The sequence below is a fragment of the Perna viridis genome, chromosome 4, assembly GCF_037379345.1.
Source record: "Perna viridis isolate PV_CMFRI_1.1 ecotype Kerala chromosome 4, ASM3737934v1, whole genome shotgun sequence".
NCBI lineage: Eukaryota > Metazoa > Mollusca > Bivalvia > Mytilida > Mytilidae > Perna > Perna viridis.
Genome location: NC_142448.1, coordinates 29,083,693 through 29,104,452, shown reverse-complemented (window position 1 = coordinate 29,104,452; position 20,760 = coordinate 29,083,693). Strand labels below are relative to the sequence as shown.

At 31.8% G+C, this 20,760-nt stretch overlaps 1 protein-coding gene across 2 annotated transcripts; it reads right to left on the bottom strand.

The window, feature by feature from the left end:
- Nucleotides 1–20: 20 nt before the first annotated feature.
- On the bottom strand, nucleotides 21–20,756 carry LOC148619642 (uncharacterized). Of its 2 annotated transcripts, none has more exons than XM_088579794.1 (10): nucleotides 20,626–20,756; nucleotides 12,445–12,521; nucleotides 11,141–11,203; nucleotides 7,583–10,093; nucleotides 7,117–7,272; nucleotides 5,423–5,583; nucleotides 3,954–4,172; nucleotides 3,560–3,647; nucleotides 2,386–2,513; nucleotides 21–1,987 (listed from the first exon to the last, which is right to left on the bottom strand). In XM_088579794.1, exons 2-10 carry the CDS (start codon nucleotides 12,457–12,459, stop codon nucleotides 1,804–1,806), a joined length of 3,525 nt encoding a protein of 1,174 aa, XP_088435920.1. In that variant the 5' UTR covers nucleotides 12,460–12,521; nucleotides 20,626–20,756; the 3' UTR covers nucleotides 21–1,803. The 2 variants fall into 2 exon arrangements, with proteins under 2 accessions (XP_088435920.1, XP_088435921.1); XM_088579795.1 differs by having other exon boundaries at nucleotides 7,871–10,093.
- Nucleotides 20,757–20,760: the final 4 nt, after the last annotated feature.

Sequence of the window (20,760 nt, the reverse complement as noted above, 5' to 3'; positions counted from 1 at the left end):
TCTTATTATGAATAGAATAATCCGTTTTTCAAAACTTTAATTAATACAATAATGGCATTTATTTGACATGTCAAACTTAACAATAACAAGTTGAATCCACATCGATAAAATATAGTATATGTTACATTTCAAATACTGTAGATTCAGATATAGTGAAAGCATTTTTTGCTATTTCTTAGTATAAGAACTAAATGTGCTTTTACTATCTACTACTAAGGTACATGTATAGCCTTTGTTTATACAGGTAAAAACTTTTTTATTAATGAGTCATCTATTTCAGAGATTAAATATGTGATGCTGTTTTTCTCATTTTATTCATTGTAAAAAGCTTTTCATAAGATATTAAGTAGTAGTCTTTGTAAGAACCATGCAAATTCTGTAATATGTAATACATCCTAAAAAAGGCTACAAATTTGTATTATTAAGTCGCATTATAGGTCTATATGATGGAATGTATTATTATTCATTCTAATCTGTCTGCTCTTAAGAGAGAATCCACAATGAAAATACAACAGTTTCCATTGTATTTTAGTGTTGTTTGCAGAGTTATATCCAATAATTTTAAATTCTACAGTACATTCTATGTCTCATATGAACAAGGATTATATGAAAGGCAGTATGTTACTGTCTGTTTACTTAATCAAAATATCGAAAATAAAAATATGTAGGCTTTCCAACCTACAAAATCACATTTTGCATGATTCATATCATAATCTGGAATTTTACTTAAAAAATAATTTAGAATAGTGAGCACCCATGCGTGTGGTTGTAGGTAGTTTAACCTTATCTTGTGTCATATTTCTAGCAGATTTTGGGTTTAACAGATTAAAATGAAAAGCTACTGTCTGACCACTTCTGTTTTATTTATAGTAACGGTGGCCATGTTTCTTGACAGATCAAAATTTACCAGATCAATTCTATGCAAAATGCTCCAAGGAACATTCATGCTAAGTTTGGTTACAATTCGTCCAGTAGTGCCAGAGGAGAAGATTTTTTGAAGAAATAGCACTAAAAATAGCAAAAAATGTCAAAAAAGGGCAATAACATAGAAAAATGAAAATCGGACCAGAGATAGATCTCGCCATTCTGAACACTTTTACTCTACGTCAGAATTAGCCAAAGTTAATGGCCTTCAGCAAGGTGAGCTAAAAAAAGGAACCGATATGTTGAAACACAACAAATGCCCCAGGGTATTGCCTTAATGAAACTAGTTAACACTAAGGTCTTCAACACACCTTTATGTAAGCTTTGAAAGGCCATGACATCTCCTGATGCATGTCTGCAGGGGGTTAAAATAGCTTTTATAAGACCTTAACCATCCACCATAATATAAAGTAAAAAATGAATTGAAACAACACACACACTATAAAATTCATTCAACAATACATCCAATTCTCTTCATGGAACGCCTCAACATACATACCTTCAAGTAATTTCAAATATGTTAATGTAGTAAATGCATTAGTAGAAAAAAATTCATTGATTAGATGAAGCATGACCTTTGATTCCCAAATTAAAATTTATAGCTATAAATAATAGACATAAGAGAACATATGACGTAAGGATGAAATCTTGCTTAAAAAATTAGATAATAACAAAAAACTAGAAAAAACTGTGAGCAATACCCACTAAATTTATGCCCCCTTTCCACTTACCAATATAACACACACCTTGTCACCTCAGAATTGATTTGGATAAAAATCATAAGTAGGAAATGCACAATGGGAATATGTAATAAAGATAAGGAAGTATAAAAACATGTCCATGGTAATTCAATTGATTATGTCCAACATTATACAGCTGTCAATGAATGTGTACACATTGACGTCCTCCAACCGCTATATGATCCTCCAGTACAGCTATACCTATGGCATGTATCTGTCTAGTCCTTGACAAAAATTCTGAGGAGTATCTATCCCATACACACACTTGATAGTCCTTGTCTACAGTAATGATGTGATCTTTAACTGTACAGTGAGTAGAGTACCTGTTAAAGTATGAGTCGCAATCAGCAACTGAACTTAAGCACATTTTAGCTCCAACCACATTTTAATGTTGTTCCATAAAATGACAAAAAAGAAATGTTTTAGCAATTAGTCCTAATTTTTTTGACAAATGTGGAATTTTCTCATTGTTTCATTGCCTATAAAAGACAAAATAACTGGTTCCTAACAGTAAAAATGCTTCTGAATTCTAGCAGGGGAGAATTCAGAGTAATTGGCCAAATTGAAAGTAAATAAACAGTAAAAAAAATCATAATGTTATAATACAGATTTGTAAAATAGAAAAAATGAAATATGCAAATCTATGAAAAAAAATCTTATTCTTGATTCTAACTGCATTACAATTATTGATGAAGCAAATGAATAACAAATTAATACAAACCCATTCCAGGTTCCTGATTTAAATGTAGATATAGTGCTTGACATCATAGTGGAAGGATTAAAGACAGCGTGTACACCTGATGTGTACTTGTCTTCAGTGGTAAAGAACAATTGAAGGAAAAAATAACCCTACAATAAAATGTTTTTGTATTAAAAGTGCAGAATAAAAAATAAACTTCTGTGTAAGCAGTAAAAGTTTTACAGGGTTTAACACTGACTTTTCTCCCTATAGGTAGCCAACATAAATATTTGATAAATAAATTATGTAGTTCTAATTATTATTTTGCCATGCTGTCCTTAGGACTGAAGAATTTTAAGAATTAATTTAACTTAAATTACCATAAGAACTACAAATTAAAATTTTCTTAGGGTAGTCCTCTCTCAAATAAGGTAAGCACAGGATTACTAGATCACTGTCAGTGTTGAACTCTGCAATACAACCAACTACTACTTGAAATAGAACATGGCAAATAAAAATTTCATTGATCATTAGCCAATCATTTTCCAGTGTCTTTATTTAAATTACAGTTTAACTAATGCAAACATAAAGGCACATGTTGTCGTGTTAGGCATAACCCCACTTGTACAAGAAGTTGTTATCATAGTGCAACTAAAATCACTTATAACATATGCCTTGTCTATATGAAGCCACACACAAAATTTGAAATCAATCCATCCCTGTTGAACCAAGATTTTAATGATGAAACTTTCTTTACTTTTCCATAGTGAAAAGTGACAAAGTCCAATAGAACAATAAGTTGATATCTGACAGCACACAAAATCACTTATATTGTATGCCCTATCTATATGATGATACACACAAAACTGAAATCAATGCATCAATTGGGAGCTGAAATAATTGGGACTAATTTTGAATAAATGGACAGACAAATGGAAGAAGACGGACAAGGTGATTCCAATATATCACCCACTCATTAGTGGGGGTATAAATTTTTAATCACTGCTAATATTGTTTGTTACCTTACAGAATAGCTTTCTGCCTGAATAATAAAAACCTTAGAAAATATTTTTTGATTGGGTAGATTTATGTGTTAATCAACAGCAAATGAAGAATTATTTTCAGATAGCCTAAATGATCAGTGAACACAATGCCTATAATGATACACATATATATTTTTATGCAAGGTGCTATAGTTATTCTCCAACCATTTTACCTGTTCCCATGCTACTCCAAGTAATCTGGTTTCCCTACTAATGTAGTCTGGCTTTACTCTAAATAAAAGTCTTTTATTCTCATGGTTCCTATGAAATAAGTTTTAATTATCAGTTTCTATGCTAACAGGTATATGACTATAGTTTCTTCACAACCACCATGCGGGAAAACTTTATTCAGCTTGTAAAGTGTTAGAAAGCAATATGGATGAATTTTTAAAAGGATTTCTAACTTTTTTAATAAAAATAAACAAAAGCATCAAATATAATTAGATTTTATTGATAAGTTTCAAACAAATCTAAGTTACTCAAGTTTATTGACTCAAACAATCCTAATGCCACGAAAAACCATAACGAAAAAATGTTATTTCTAAAATATACAGTATAAGGGTTTACCAAAGACAAAATTCTCCCAGAACTGTGCACACAGCAACAGAAGAAGGTAAATTATCTACAGCTAAGATATCTTGAATTTGTCCTTCTGTAGAGTCTAGCTGGTCACTACTAGCCAAACATTTTAGATTGTTGTGTAAAACATATTTCCATACATGGATTGTCTCCCCTTTACTGCAAGCAATCCCTAGTACTCTGTTACTGATATAACTAGTCTTTACTCTGTAAATGTATAGGAACAAATTGCAGAAGATCTGATAGATTCTCTGAACAGACAATGTAGGAGCAGTTTAGAGTCTATATAAAATGAAATAAATATTTCAAACTAAATTACTAGACTAAATTACAAATTTAGGTTTAACACAATTAGTGAAAATTGTACTCCCCATGATATCATGCCTTTTTACTTTATTTCAATTACCATATTTTCCTGCCTATAAGTCCATGTGGAGTATAAGTCGAATCGCTGAATTTTGACTAAAATCGATGAAAAGAACAAAGATAAGTCGAGGGTCAGACGTGCATCTTAGGTCTTCAATGTAAACCGTAGGTGTCAACAGAAGTTTTTTCAAGTAATATTATTTGAGCGAATTATCTTTAAATGATATCCTAAAGTTTGTAAGTATTTTTGATAAGAGCACTTTGTAAATGAGTTTTATTATTTTTATTTAAATCCGTGTCAACTGCTCATATTGAAACACAAAGATCATAAACAAGTATATTAGTATGGACAACTGGTCATAATTAAGACCATTAATTAATACACAATATAATATGGTATTCTAAATTACAAAAAAAAATAACTACATTTAAATCTGATTGCAATTAGCCAATTAGATAACACTGTAATTGATTATAAGTTGTGGCATGTGCTAATATGTTACGGCATACCGTAAATGGGTATTTTGCATATAAATGGACCGATAACTCTGGAATGCACAATCCGATTAAAAATTTTGTAAATGTGTCTGCAAGAGTTTATTTATTTAAATATTGAAGAATAGAACTTAGGGAAGACTTAATATAACATAATCACATTCCTTCATAAATGGATAGCTGCACTGATCAATTATCATTTGAGTTTAACAGCTTTTGTTTTCTTAAGATGTGTGATTGCAGTTTACCCCATTTATGAATGAAAACAATAAATATAATGTAATCAATTCTAATGAAATCATTTGAAGATGGAACTTTATTCCTAGAAAAATTCTTATTTAAGTCGAAGTGGATGATAAGTCGAGGATGACATTTTGCTGAAAAAAAATATCGACTTATAAGTCCGTAAAATATGGTAAGTCAAATCTTCATGTTGTCGCCAGAGGCTCAAGTATAAAATTTGTTGAAGTGATTCTTCTTATATTCAATTCTTTCATAGAGTGAAAACTAAACATGTAAACCACAAAATTTGCAGAAATACTTGAAAATAATGGAAATTTTCACACACCATATTGAATCTTTCCTTTCAAACTTACGATGAACTTTGAATATCTGTTACTTTAAACATAAAGTTGTCTCTCTTATTGGAATAGTAGGAAACATAGATTCCAAGTAGATTTTCTTCTGTCTTTGCTATTGAGATAAAGAAGGCTTTGCCTTCCAATGAAAACCCATGAACAGTTTCAGTACTGTGATTCTGAAAAATTAATACTAGTACTTGTATATTGCATTAATCCACTACTTGCAAATGTGTCTGACACTAATTTGATTGATTTTTAATATTAACTATCAAAAGAAGTATTTTTAGTTGTTACAATATCTCATTTATTATCTGTTAATCAGTAAGAACTTTATGAGAATTCAAAATGGTACAAGAGAAGTGTAGATCATGATTCTTTCATAACAACTATACACATGATACCTTGATTCTACATTGTACTTTGCTTGATGATTTTAACCAATTAATAGCATGTCACTGAGCATTACATTTTATTGCCTTCTATAATCTGGAAAAGTAACCAAAATATTTGCAACAATCACTTTCATAAGTGAAGTTATTGCATGGTAAGCATTTTTAGTACCAAATCATTTATCATATTATTGTGAGGATTGGACCAGAAGATTTTAATAGGCTAGTACTAGAACTGTGAGCAACCTCAATTGTTGCTCACAAACTCAGAATAAGAAAAGATTAATTGAGATTATCTCCCCTTTCAAAGTTTTTCCTCTATGCATCATTTTCATCAAAATCCATAGAATGGTTATGGTTATCCTTACAATGCATTTGGACTGATAGATGGACATGGTGATTCCAATATCTTCCGATGGTTTGTTTCATAAAGTAAAAATCTTCACTCACAACACTTAAAGGGAAAGACCACCTTTGCATTAAGTTAGGCTCTTATGAAAATTCATACCCATATAAACAAAAATGAATAACCTTTAATTCAAAATGCACTTTCATAAAATGCACAAGGCTATGCAAAAGTCAAAATCTTTGAAATATATGTGGAAAGCCATCTTGAAGAACTCTATCTGAAGGAAGATCATAAGCGGACTTTATTGATTTTTACCAATAGCTTTGGATTAGGTTGTGACATCACTAAGTCGGTTTGGTACTCATACAAGTACTGCATATTTATACGTAAACAAATAAGATTCCGTAAATAATTCTATGATCCTGTTTGTTTAATCACCAAATCATGCTGTCTTGTCAACCCTACGACTGCATCAATAATAAAAGAGAAATATTCAAAAAGTTTAATTTTTGACTGGCAACACGAAGTAGCCATTAAGACTGCTAGCCTTCTAGCTGCAAATCTAGTCGTAAGTGAATGTTGTCTGACATTTACTGACACGTTGTGCCTCAGTCTCTTCTTCTGTATATTTTGGGTTGAAATTATAAAGAAATGTCCCAAATTAGCACATTCTTCTGACATTGTAATCAACTACCTACATGTATTTACTTTCACTTTACAAACCAACTTAGTGACGTCACAGCTCAACTGATCAAGGTGACCCCAATCGATGCGGGAAATTCAAATTCACTAGTTATAAATTGCTATTAATTAGTTAAGGAAGGGATATTATTTTTTTCTAATTTTCCTGAACATTTAACAGATTAGTTTCAATATTTATTACTTGCACAATAACAGTCTTCTCCTTTAATTAAAGTCACATAATCTTATTTCCCCACATATCTTTTCATGGACAATAACATTCAACTCACATGTTGGAAATCCCACTTGTGCACAAGAGAAAATCTATTTTTATACTTCAATACTGACAAAGATCTGGTAGAAAGACAACCAAGCACTTGAACCTCCTTCTTTCTAAAGATGTGACAACTGGTACAAATGGAAACCAGGTGATCACCTTCTGGCAACTGTAAATTATATGTTTTGTTTAAATGCAGACTAGAAAAAAATATTTAATATGTACACATTCATATGATGATCATTTACTTCTTGATTTGCATCAACAATAATTTTTAGGCAAAGTGTGAACATTTAAAATTATCTCTGGTACTCCTTGAATGATCTAGGACATCTTTGAAATACAAAAATAGGTCAACTTTGGTATTAAATTAAAAAAAATCCAATTGAAACGAGTCCTTATGAAAGAATATATGTCAAATTTTTAAGAAACATTCACTATGATATATATATACAATAAGCAAAATCTTACAAATATACCTGTAAAGAGCTTTCATTGGTGTGGTTACCTGTCCCACTATTGGAGCCCATTGAGTCCATTTGGCTGTCTTCAGAGGATACAGCTGTTGAGCCACATCTCTCTTTTCCAGATGGAGTAAATAGTGATTGTGATGAAGTAAAAGTCTCCAAATCTGCCAAGTTATCACTGCATTGACTTTCATTGAGTCTTGGCAAAGCTAAATCATCCAAAGGAAAAGAACCTGTGTTTTGAGACCCACAACTGAATTCATTATAAAAACCCTCTGTTTTTGTACTTTTTAAACTAACCTTCTCTACATTACTTTTATCAACAGCTTTTAACTGCAAAGAGTCCACAAATTGTTTTTCACTAGGTGATAGTTGTAACCCAACAATCTTATCCTCATTCAGAACTTTTATCGTTTTACTGCTATCATCAATGTTCTGCTCTATTAATGAGTGTTGAGATTCACCTGAGACTACAATGCCATTTTTAGGCCTATATTTGTTATCGTTTTCTTCCAAATCAGTACAGCTATCACTGACTTCTATCTTTCTTACTATATATCTACTATATGGCCTATCAGGTAATTGAAATTCTCTAAATTCTTTGCATCTTTTAGATTCATCTATGATAAATTGAAAAATAGAAGATATCATAAAAGGACTTCCAGTAGTGGACTTCCTTCTGGTTGAATACTCTTTTTTCTCAATAAAACTCTCTTGAATCAATATTAAAGTGGACAGTTCCAAACTCTCTTTCTCTGAGACATCTTGAGCTTTAATACCAGAGTATTGCATTTTCTTCTGGATCATGATTTTCTCCCGCTTCTCAGAACTTTTTGCCTTGTCATATAATGTCAGACAACTACTATCTTTCTTAGGACTTACTGTACCAAGGAGTGTCAGAGATTCAAACTGAAAACTTTCATTTTTACCAGTTATGGTATGAAACTCATCACTGTCATGATTGTTCTGAAATTCCAATGTTTTTTCTTGACTTGTTTGATCAAATAATTCTTGGCTACCAGATATATCAGTAAATTCTTGAGACATAGATATCTGGCTGTCTGTTTCTGTGTTACATTCAGGAATATTATCAATTCTTCTGGAAGTATTACCTACTTCATTTAGAGCATCGATACCTCTTATACGATGAACATCTGTGGTATTTTTTGGCTTTGGAGGACGACCCCTCTTCCTTTTTGTGGAACAAGAATCTGACCCTTTTGATTTTATAGGAACAGTAGAATTTTGAGACGAAAGTTGAATTTCTTTCCCAATCTGAAGTAAATTCTCAGAAGCCATACAACTAGACTGTATTTCAAATTGTGTTTCTTTCTCCAAGCTTGATACATTTAAATTGTTGTTGACCTTCATGGAACTAAAGTTCACAACAGTACTTCCCTGGTGTCTTATCTGAGCACTGTTAGAAACCCCAGCAGGGCTTTTCAAATGCACCAATTGCTCATCTGCAGTATATGTAGGATACTGATTAACTTCCTCCACTCTTACCTGCTGTTTGGTTCTTTCTTGTTTCAGTTTAGGTGGTCTTCCTCTCCTCTTAGTTCTTACAATTTCTGCAGAACTCCCACTTACAATGTCTTGAGACGATGTTTGTGAAGAATTCAGGCTAGAAAGTAGTGTTTCATGATTATGAAAAACAAAAGCTTTGTTCAAATCTGATGAAGTTACATCAGAAGTGCACTGCAAAACAATATCTTGAGAAATGGCACATAACTGAGTTTCAACTAGTTTAGCTTGGGATGAACAGGCATCTTCCTGTGAAACTTTTTTCTTGTCATGTTCCAGTTCACAAGTTATTTGACTAGAATCTTCTAGTACTTTTTTATAATTGTCTTTTTCCTGATTTTGCTGGACAGAATATGACAGCTGGTCTTTAAGAAATGAAATACTATCTGAATCTGTCACTTCTTCCAGGGGTTGGACTTCAGATGTCTCCCCTACCTGGACAAGATTATTGTTAGTTCCTTTCCCATTATCTCTACTTGGTCTTAGGACAGAATCTTTCGTACATGAATTGTACTGGTTCCTCTTTCTTTTAAGTGACAACCTTTTCTTTAAACCATTTTTAGAATGTTGTGATTCTTCAGAGTTAAAATCACATACCAGTTTGGGTTGTGAATCTGTAATAAGGATAGGGGATTCTTCACATTCACCTGCTGCGAATGTTTTATTCTCTGATTTCTTGTTGTCCTGATTTGTATCACTACAAATATTAACAGGCAAAACCTCTGGAAGGTCATTCTTAGCATGAGAATGTGGATATATAGCCAGACCTTCAGCTAATTCCAATGTCTTTGTAGCTGTACATTTAGATTTTTCAAATGTGCTGTCAGTTGTTTCTTGATTTTCACTTAATATGGTACATGTATGGCTTGATTTAGGCTTAGCTGCAACAGGGCATATGCCATGGGACTGCTGAGAGATCTGTGAATCTTCTGTCGGTTTATTGCATTCTTTAAGTTTTCTCTTTACATGTTCCTTGGCCCCTAGTGCTCGATTTACTTTCTACAAAAAATAGCATCAAATCAAAAATTTTCATATAAATATAAAAATTTCAAAAAAGTACTATTAATAAAAAAAAAAAACAGTAGTTCAGGACATTGAAGTTAATTTCTTGATTCTAAGGCAATTTTGAAAAAAGTTATGAGTGTTCTTATAATATTTGCACCAGAAAAAATATGATAATGGAGTTGCTTTTTTGTTTAATTTATTAATATGGTGGAAGAAAATGGGTAATGAAGTAGCCTTGAAGGAAACAAGGGAAAGTCTGAGAACCTGTTATTTTTTGTTGGCCTAAACTATTATGAAGAAAAGAATCCTTGGTTACATAGTAATTTTTATCTGCAAAAGTCAAATGATCAATTGTCATATATTGATTGTGTTGGTGTCAGCAAAAATTATGCCCTAAAATTTTCCTCTATTGTCAAATTTTAATACATGGAGAACACTGTGTATAAGAATGTTGACTTTGAAGGTACATGCCCAGCTTCCATCTTTGATTTTATATCAACATTGTGTAGTGGACTTTTCACTACATGCACTTAAGGTAGATTATATCTATTATTGATGGACAGAGCATTCTTTACTGTCATCTTACAGAAGTAAGTAATTTCAATGAGCAAAAAGTGTTTGAAATGATGTAAAAAATTGTCTTCAAATTATACAAACAATTTTAACATAAAACTGTATATGGTAAGATGACAACATTTTACTCTAAAAAAAATATCTTTCATGGTGGAGTAAATGGTGGGTAAATGTTCTACTATATGAGAAATTTAGGTTTTTAATATACCCTAAAGAATTTTCTTTTTGAAATATGAAGAATTATCAGACAAGTGTTTCTTACACAAATTCTGAAGAAATTTTATACATTATTTTAATAACAGTTTGCATAATGGTGGAAATTCCCTACAGAATCTAAATAAAATGGTGTAAAAAATCTACATCAAGGCTCAATTATCTCAAATAAAGTTTGGTAACCTATGTATTTTATGTAAAACATTTGAAATATTTTGGATTGTTAACTAAGTTTTACACTAATTGTACTTTTACCTTAAGTTTCTTTTCCTTCTTTTCTATCAGTTTCTTTAACTCCAAGTATTTCTTGCTCAACTCCTGTAAAAAGGATTGGACTTAAATAGCAAAAAAAATCTTTATGAACATAATCATTACACAGACCTGTCCAAGTAATGTACAGTACATGGCACTTTCGTTGCAACATCAAATTTTCTCATGCCAGTACAAGTAGATATATTTTTAGATTCATGAGCAATAATCAAAGATGAAACAGAAACTGTTATCACAGAGAAATGACTTTCCTATTATACAGCAAGGAACTGTGATGAAGTGATATTTGAAGTAAATTATTCATATAAAATTTCAAAGTCAATAAAATGTGACTGCATGAGCATATGCATAAAACAGAAATGGAAGTATCATGTTTAAGAAATAATTTGTGGAGGGGGTAGATTTGTACTTATTTTAACATGGGTACAGCATTTATATTTGATTATTTAACACCGAGCGACAGTGAGGTGTTAAATGACAATATAAATGCCAAACCCATGTTAAAATGAGTACAAATCTACCCTGGAAGGAATTAGTTCTTTTCTAATATGACAAATACTGTAATTTTTGTGAAAAAAGCAAAAATAACAGCTGTTCCATTTAACCTCCCCTGAATGGATGTTGGATTAAATTTGTATGTTTATGTCATCGTATGTGTTAAATGTGTGTATTTACATAATTGATTTCAATTAGATAACCTCTCAGCCGTTAAATCATTGCGTAAACGTTTTTAAATGAGTGTTTTGTCTCAAAGCAACAGCGACAGAAAAGAGACAGTGTGCAGGTGCTAAAGGTGGGGTTGTACCGACATATACTGTTTGACGATATGAAGACGTCATATTAGAAAGTGTAGGAATCACATATTAAAAAAAAAAAAACGCTACAAACGTTGATAGCAATGAAGTTACAATTAAAATGCATTCACAAATGATTTTCCTAATTGCAGAGTGCAACATTGAAGTTCACTGACATCACAACAGATGATAATGCAAATGCATACCGAATATAACTGGTTAAAATCAAACTACCTATCCTTAATGTGGAAGTCAACCCCTGAAAAGTAATACTTAGTCTCACATTCTATGACTTTTCATGCAAGTGAAATAAAAATGAGCCGCTTCTATGACAGCAAAAATTGGTTAGTTGACTGTATAATTCATTTGAGCAATTTAAAGTTTAATACTTGTACATTGTAAATAAGATTTGTCACACATGATCATGTACATATAATATATACACGAGTACTATATACATATACATGTACATGTACAATGTAGGTTTAAACTTACAGATTTGGATTCCATATTCCTTTAACCATTCAAATTTACATGACTGCTCAATAAATACTAGAGTGAAGGAACAGTAACTGAAATAAAAATTATGTTCGAATCAAAAAACACAAAAAAATCTAGTCACAAATTTATAGATATACAGATGGTAGAGGTTAAGCCAAAGAATTGAGTTTTATTGTATAGATAGCAGTGATTAACCAATTGTTCCCAGTGTAAAAAAAATTCGGTAATTCACACTGAAATAAATTCAGTAATTTCACTCTCCCACTTTCTCCTACCAAGACGTCACAAGAAGATTATCAATCCACCGTTCACAAAATTTTAAATTTATGTTGAAAATAGCAATGAATAATGGAGGAAATCTATACAATGAAAAGGATAATCAATTGGTAATCGTAAATAACCAAAATATGATAACGCGTGCAAAGAACGCATAAAGATTTAACTCGTGATCATAATTTGGTAATTCACTCTTTCCAATTAATTATCCCATTAAATAATGTTGCATTGCCTACATTCACTACAGTGACACATGAATGCTTTCTGTATCATAACAGAATTGGATTGAATAATCAGACTAGTGCATTGATGTACATGTAGGTCAATATGGAAAGGCTTAAAGTATGGTCTGAATAAGCACTTCTAAAATTTCCATTACTTTACATGCATATAAGAATTCTTTTTTAATTTTACTGTGAATTCCCTGAACAAATGATGTCTTAATGGCATACTTCAGTGCAAAGCTTGGAATATCAAGCCTTCAAAATCATTATACATGTAGTAATGGTATGATGATCGTAAAAAAAGGACGTTAATACAATGTACATGTAAATAATATTGAAAATCCACATTTATACCTTTTCTACTTAACTAATGCTAACACAAGGAGGCAAATTATTAACACAAGTAAACAATATTCATACTCTTTTGTAGTCCTTTAAAAATACATGTATGATAATAAAGCACAAAATTTGTAGCTTTACTTTGACTATGAAAATGTAGTTTTTATCACCATAGACACAGATTGTATGATACAAAGTTCTGGGTTCTGTGTGTTTTGATACTGCATTTGTACATAGAGGGGTGGCCATTTGACCTGAAGGTGGTAAGTGGGACCTGAAAATATTGACATATGATAATTATGTTGAGTAGCTGACACATGTTTATGCAGTTTATATATTACACCACAACTAGGTTGTCAATCACCATTCCTTAAGTAGGTCGAGAGTTCTATCATATGAGGACTTTAATTACCTTTACACATATAGGGAGTGGCCTGGAATGACCTGCCAATCAAGTCAATGAGATTTAATATGATTTTTAGGTACTGTATATTCGATTTAAATTGATATCTACACCTTACAACTTTCACGTTTGTCTTCTTTTTGATTGTTTGTTTGTTGGGGTTTAACCTCCGAGCAGCAATATTTCAGCTATATTCAGACAATGATAAAATGAACATGAAATGATAATGAAATGAAAAAGGGATGGGACAAAAGGACAATGGGGTCGACAAATTTTGATTGCCACTGGAAATAGGGAGAGGTGGGTAGGGTCGGGCAATTTAGCCTCCTGTGGCCTAGCCCTATGGTTCCTACTCCAGGAGAATACCACAGTAGGGTTCTTTAACGTGCAAGGAACATGGCATCTTTCCCAACACGGTACACCACTACGGTTTGCAATCAGGTTTTCCGTATTATAGCCTGAAGCCAGGGGTACCCCATTCCACCACCTGGGGCACACATCCCAGTTGCTCTGTGAGCAGAGCGCCCTAGCCTCCGGCTAGGGTTCTGAGCACTATTTAGTCGCCTTCTACAACAAGCTTAGCGCTGCTGCAGGCCTATTCTTTTAACACCCGGACCTACACAGGGCGTCTTCTTTTTGACATCGAATATTAGAAGTACTGCATAAAGTAGTATTTCCATGAATCAATTAACTGCCAGTACATCATTTAGTTAATAACAAGCTTTGAAAGTAAGAGTACGCCTCCGTAGAAAATGCTTAATCAGGTAATTACTTGAGAGTAAAATCCTTATGGCAAGTACAAATTTCCATATTTTTCTATTATGTGAACATGGAAGTGATAGAATATCATATAACCCCAATATGTTTCTGAAATAAAATGGAATCCGAACTAAAATATAACCTGACAAATTTTGAGTTTTATCATAATTTACATGTGAGCAACTGTCAAAAAGCTTTAGTAGTGGACAATGGTAATTGAAGCAATTGGTCATGTGACAACACATGAACAGAATCTGTCATTTTGCTCCTTATTTGGTCGTAGAGGTGTGACATTCTTGGGTATCATATTATCGTGTGTATAATACACATTTGTGCATTGTGCACTGTGCAATTTTGATGGTTTAAACGTGTGAAAAAAAGTTTTTTTAGACTTAGATTCCAGTAAAATTTTGTAAGACTTATATTTTGCACTTGATCAGTCAATTTATTCACTTTGATGTGATATTTCCTACGAAAATATGATTTCAATCATGAGTATACCTAATATTAACATTAACTTCAACAATCAAGTAATTCCAATTGTTGACTCTCATAAACACTTAGGTATAACATTTAGTTAAAATGGCAAATGGAATTGTCACATTGACAACATCATAAAAAGTGCTATAAAACATATCAACATGATGCAAAAGCTTAAATATAAAATTTATAGGAATATTTTCGAAAAACTTGATCTAGTTTATGAACGGCCAATTTTAGAATATGCTTGTGAAGTGTGGGACAACTATACAAAAGAGTAATCAAAGGAACCAAGGTTATTGCGCTAATCAAAAGAATGTAATCCAGGGACAAAGACCAGACATGGAAAACAGACATTCACAACAAAGAACATAAAGTAACTAAAATTTATACATACAAAGTAACAAAAGTAAATGAGCAACTCGGACTCCACTAAAAACTAGGAGCATGGACCAGGTGCACCAGTAGGGTAAGTGTCCTCTGCTTTTCTACAAACACCTGCCGAGTTGCTCATAAAAAGAATAATTTAGAAAATGTCCAACTTGAAGCAGCTAGAATAGATTACCTACATAGATCTAATCTACAGCAAAACTGGATGTGAAACATTAAAATCTAGACGCAAGGAAAGAAAACTCCACATGATGTATACAATTAACAACCAAATTGCACCTCCATTTCAGTGTCATTTAATTTCTCAAACAATTCAAAGTGCTACTAACTATCCACTAGGAAATGGTTCGGATATAATATTATCATTCTGTAGACTTTCTATAACAACAGAATCCTTTATTCCCTCTATGATAAGACATTGGAATTAACTATATCAATTAACAAGAGATTTGGGTTCATTATCAAAATTCAAAAGCAAACTAAAATGTAAAGTAAAAACCAATATCCCCAAAAACTATGCTTTTGGACCCAGACGACTTAATATTGTTCTAACACAAATAAAAAGCGGAGCATCATTTCTTTATTATGACCTTCATAAAGTAAACATTGTTGGTAATTCAACTTGCAGATGTGGATTCAAATTAGAAACTCGATATCACTGTTTTTTTTAATGTCATTTATACAGTCTCTTAAGGCAAAAATTAATGAATGATCTTGCATGGTTACTGGGAAATTTGCCAATTAATCTAGAAGTATTTTTACATGAGGATCTATCCAATGAACAAAACCTTTTATTATTGAAGTCTGTTTTTGAATACATAAAAATTTCAAGAGATTCCTTGTTGCCTAAGGTTCTATTACTTCCGTTGAACAGGCACACCATGACACAACAGCACACATCTCATTTTGTTTATCTTTTCTCTTCCATATTTAACTTTTTAAAGCTTTTTTCTCCCTTTCTTCATCTGTTTTATATGATTAATATTCAAAAAAATATATTTCTGTATGTGCATGCTCACAACATTATTGTATATTTTTTTAACAGGAAAAGACTTCATAAGTAAGATGTACATGTGTACATTATTTGACAAAAAAATATGTTTAAACTAAACTAGAATATCCAGGCTACGTGAATAGTGTCCATGCTATGGCAAAATGGAGGGTGTAGCACACTGCCCCTATCAAATCTGCACACCTCTGCTCCTATTGAGTACCCCCCTACCCACTAACACAAAAAAATTCAGGAAACATTCCTGGAATGTTGCTTGTGAGAATGCTATACTGTAACATTGTGAGAACGTAAAATTGTGGACTACAAGTTACGTTATAGGAACCTTATGATTATGTTAAAGACCGATATACATGTAACCCAGTTGGAACCAGTTCAAACATTCCATGAATGTTTTGTGTTTCGTGAGTAGTGCCTATTTACAATTATCTGAATGTCTCTTTAAGACTACTGGTACACTCTTGTTAATAAATTACCCCAAGCCAATTAAGATGTGTCACCTATTTAAAATTTTCTGTATCTTCAACAGTATGGGACATTTTCCAAAAGTTATGATTGCTATAGTTATGGGGAAATAATATTCATCTTAATTAAGTATTATTTTGAAATTTAATTAGAGTAGTACTGAATATTTGTTACATTTTATCATGTAACATTTCACCATTTATATGTCATAAATGTAAAGAGTAATCAAGGGAACCTGTTGAATAAATCAGTTTTCATGGTGCAGATGGATACACCATAACGATCCATGAGTTCATGATGACGACCATAAAACTGTAGTGATGACTTCAATCTTGTAGCAACATAACCCTGTTCCAGAAGCCTATTTGTTAGAGTTCTAGCATGATACAAAAAGTCTGTGTAGTTTCGGCAAGCTCTGGCATAACGTATGAGTTGTGATATGAACACTCCATACACAGGTGCTGAAGGAATGTTGCCTCAGATGAAAGGAAAGTTGACAATTTTGAATGAAAAGTCATCACGTTTGTCACGTTTATTGCATGACAGAATGATGCTTATCTCCAAGAGCAATGTTAGTATTCATCTTCACACCATTCTGATAATATGGAATAAGTGTTCTCAAATTCTTACAGGAGGGGAATTTTGAGCTTCATATACATGTATTTCTATTCACTTCTATTTATTGAATAACATGTATATGTTTTTTACGAAGTACTTGGTCAACTGAGTAAGGTTTTTTAATACGCTCCCAAAGGGATCATTAATGGTTGTATTATCAACTTGGTCTTGCATACTTATGGTCAGAAAAAGCATCAATATCCAGTTTGTACCTTCATTTTCAGGAGCTGAAAAACAGCATCATGGCAGCTTCATTTGCATATACTTTGTAAATGCAATTGAGAACCAAACCAGTCTGGGAAAATGTTCGCTAGTTACTATGATTAAACACAAATCGAATCATAGGTTTTCCAAGATAGGGTTGGCCATAACAGTCTGCAGTATGGCACCCAGATGTTTATAAAAATTACGTAATCAATATTACCCATAATTGTTGTGTACTAAGACAACGTGAAACAATACCAAAACAAAACGAAAGAAAAAGTATCAAAACGAAACAATTTGAAGATATGAATCAAAATGAAATAAAATCAGAATGAAACGAAACTAAATGAAATACAAGAAATCTTTTATGACGTTTCACAGTTCACAAGAACCATAATGTTACCCTATGTCAGACAATTCCAACCAAAGACATATGGGACCATGACATCCCATAGTTCCTTATGAATGCCAGACCATTCAGCCCATAGACATTTCAATGCAATTAAGATCAATGTCCCTTTTTGGTTGAAAAAAAATGCTATGCGTTAAAGTGCCCTCTTCCCTGCACCCCTCTATTTTCAAATCCTAGCTAGAACACTGTGTATAGAAAAAAAACGTGTCCATCAATTATTTTTTGTCAGTTTTTGATTAAGTCGCTAATAGTGTTAGTGACTTCTTGCACTCAAAATATTCGCATATGATTTGTATTAATGTGTAGTTATATGCCACATAATCCAGCAGATCTTTGCCATGTTCAACACCACAGCATTATAGTTCTAGCTTAATACGAGATAAAAATGTACCTCTTAAATATAATACACATGTGTTCTACGAGCGTTTCTTGCTTGTATGAGAATGGGAAGTTTACATGAAATGATCAGTTAGCTTTGAACATTACCCGGTTTCCGATTCTGGCACTCAGGCTAGTTACAAGAATATATTTGTATATACATGTAGGTCTTATACATTAGCGCACCCTGATATTTACATGTATGAATATTCACTGCCAGCTGCTAAATCTGGTTCATAAAATGGTTCCCTGTTAATATCATGAGTGACCTAAAAATCACTACAAGGTACCTTTTTTAAAACATATCATACACATGCCAATGCATCTTTTTTGCTTGTATTAGAACAGGAAATTTACATTAAAAGATAAAATGATCGGTAAGCATTGAATTTATGTAATATTACCTAGTTTCTGATTCAAACACAGGTTTTTGCTACATTTGATTACATAAAGGTCTATTGCAAGCCAAAGTGGACAAAAATCAATATTTTGTAATATTAGAAAATGAATTTTTAATATAACAAAATCATTCCAAAAATTCCAAGATATTTACATCCATGCATGCTTGAATGGTTCGTCGACTTGGCTTCTACAAGATGCTTGGTGGGATATTGTAATTGACAATTATCCTCTGCAGTTGTTCATAGAACTTGACAATTATGATGATGAGACAAAAAATAAAATTTTGCTCGAAAGGTTACCAAATACAATCCTGGATAGTGATCAGTTGATAAACTTTACCAAACTGTGCCATGTGCACATTTTTCATTGTACTCTCCGATATTCTAGAGCGATTAGATGAGCTAATACATGCTAAGATAGTATATTGTCTTTGAAATCATGATGCGACTTGTACATATATATGTATATATACATGTATGGTTTATAACATGCTATGCATACTATTATTGTTCATTGTACATGTACAGTAATATAATGCTGTCAGTTATTCCATTATTATAATATTGTTCATTGAATCTCTGTAAAGAGGAAATAAAGATATGTATGAATGAATGAATGAATATTAGAAATTCATTTGTACTATTAAAAAATGTGACTGATTTTGCAATATTGCAGTGATTTTCTAATATTACAAATTCATTTTCTAATATTACATTTACTATTATTTTTTTGTAAAATTTTTTTAATTAATTCATGTCCCTGCTGTAATATGATTATATGATGATTATGACTAATCATTCTAATCAAAATTTAATTTGTGAAAGTGATTAGACTGATCAGAGGCTTAACTTGAGAGAGTGATTAGAATGATCAAAGGTTTAACTTTCATTAAACATACTAATGTGGATTCACACACACACACATAGTTTGTCATAAATATTACTAATTACCTATAATTTATGGCTCTGTTTATTTAATAGGTGATACAGGTATTATTACAATTATTTAATTAGATTTAATTAATTTCACTACTCCAATTACCATCTTATTCTTATTCTACCAATTATTATCTTAGTATGTCCTGATATCCACATTACTTTTGTGAAATTTATAAGTTTCATAAAATTATTTACAAAGAAATAAATGTGATATTTACTTCTGTATTTTAATCTAGTTTTTATTTATGATAAATTTCATAACTTATTTTTTTGGTATTACATTTAATTTCACAAAGTATTTTTATTGTGTTACATATTTTCCCATTTTTATAAATAACTCAATGAAAATAATAAAATATGCAAACAAAATATAGTAAATGAAAGGACAAAATTAAACTTATTCAGGTGAAATTACAAAACATTTTTTATCACAATTAATGCATATGTCTTGCAAAAAGACCTTAATTTTATATCTATCCAAAATAAATTACCTCCAAAAAATACCGGGAAGAATACTAAATATATCAGAGGATTTATTTTTATAAAACTAAATGATTAAACATATATTTATGATGGGTGCCATTTTGACCAAGTGCCATTATGACTAGAATTCATAACGGTTACGAAAGAGTATGCAATAATATCAAGCTAGGCAACCAATATTTTAGCGGAAGTCGCCCGATTTTTGAGATTTGTAAGTTGGATGTTTATATGACAGTGAATATTTGACATTCTAGCGACTTTGAGTTTGAAGACTTCAGTCTTAGATTTTTATCGGATGCTCAAATATAATTTGGACCACCGGATATGGGTTTACCCAATGAAGAAAGTATTTCCGCATATTTGCAATTAGTTTGTGAAAAGGTTGAGTAACTTACTAGATTGATCTAGTGACTTTATAATACACACACTCTAACACTGACAGGACATCAAAATCAGCTGTTAACATTTTCGTTGAATTTCCCGCAATAAAATCTACTTCCTGTCAAGCATGATCGATCCAAACTTCCGGT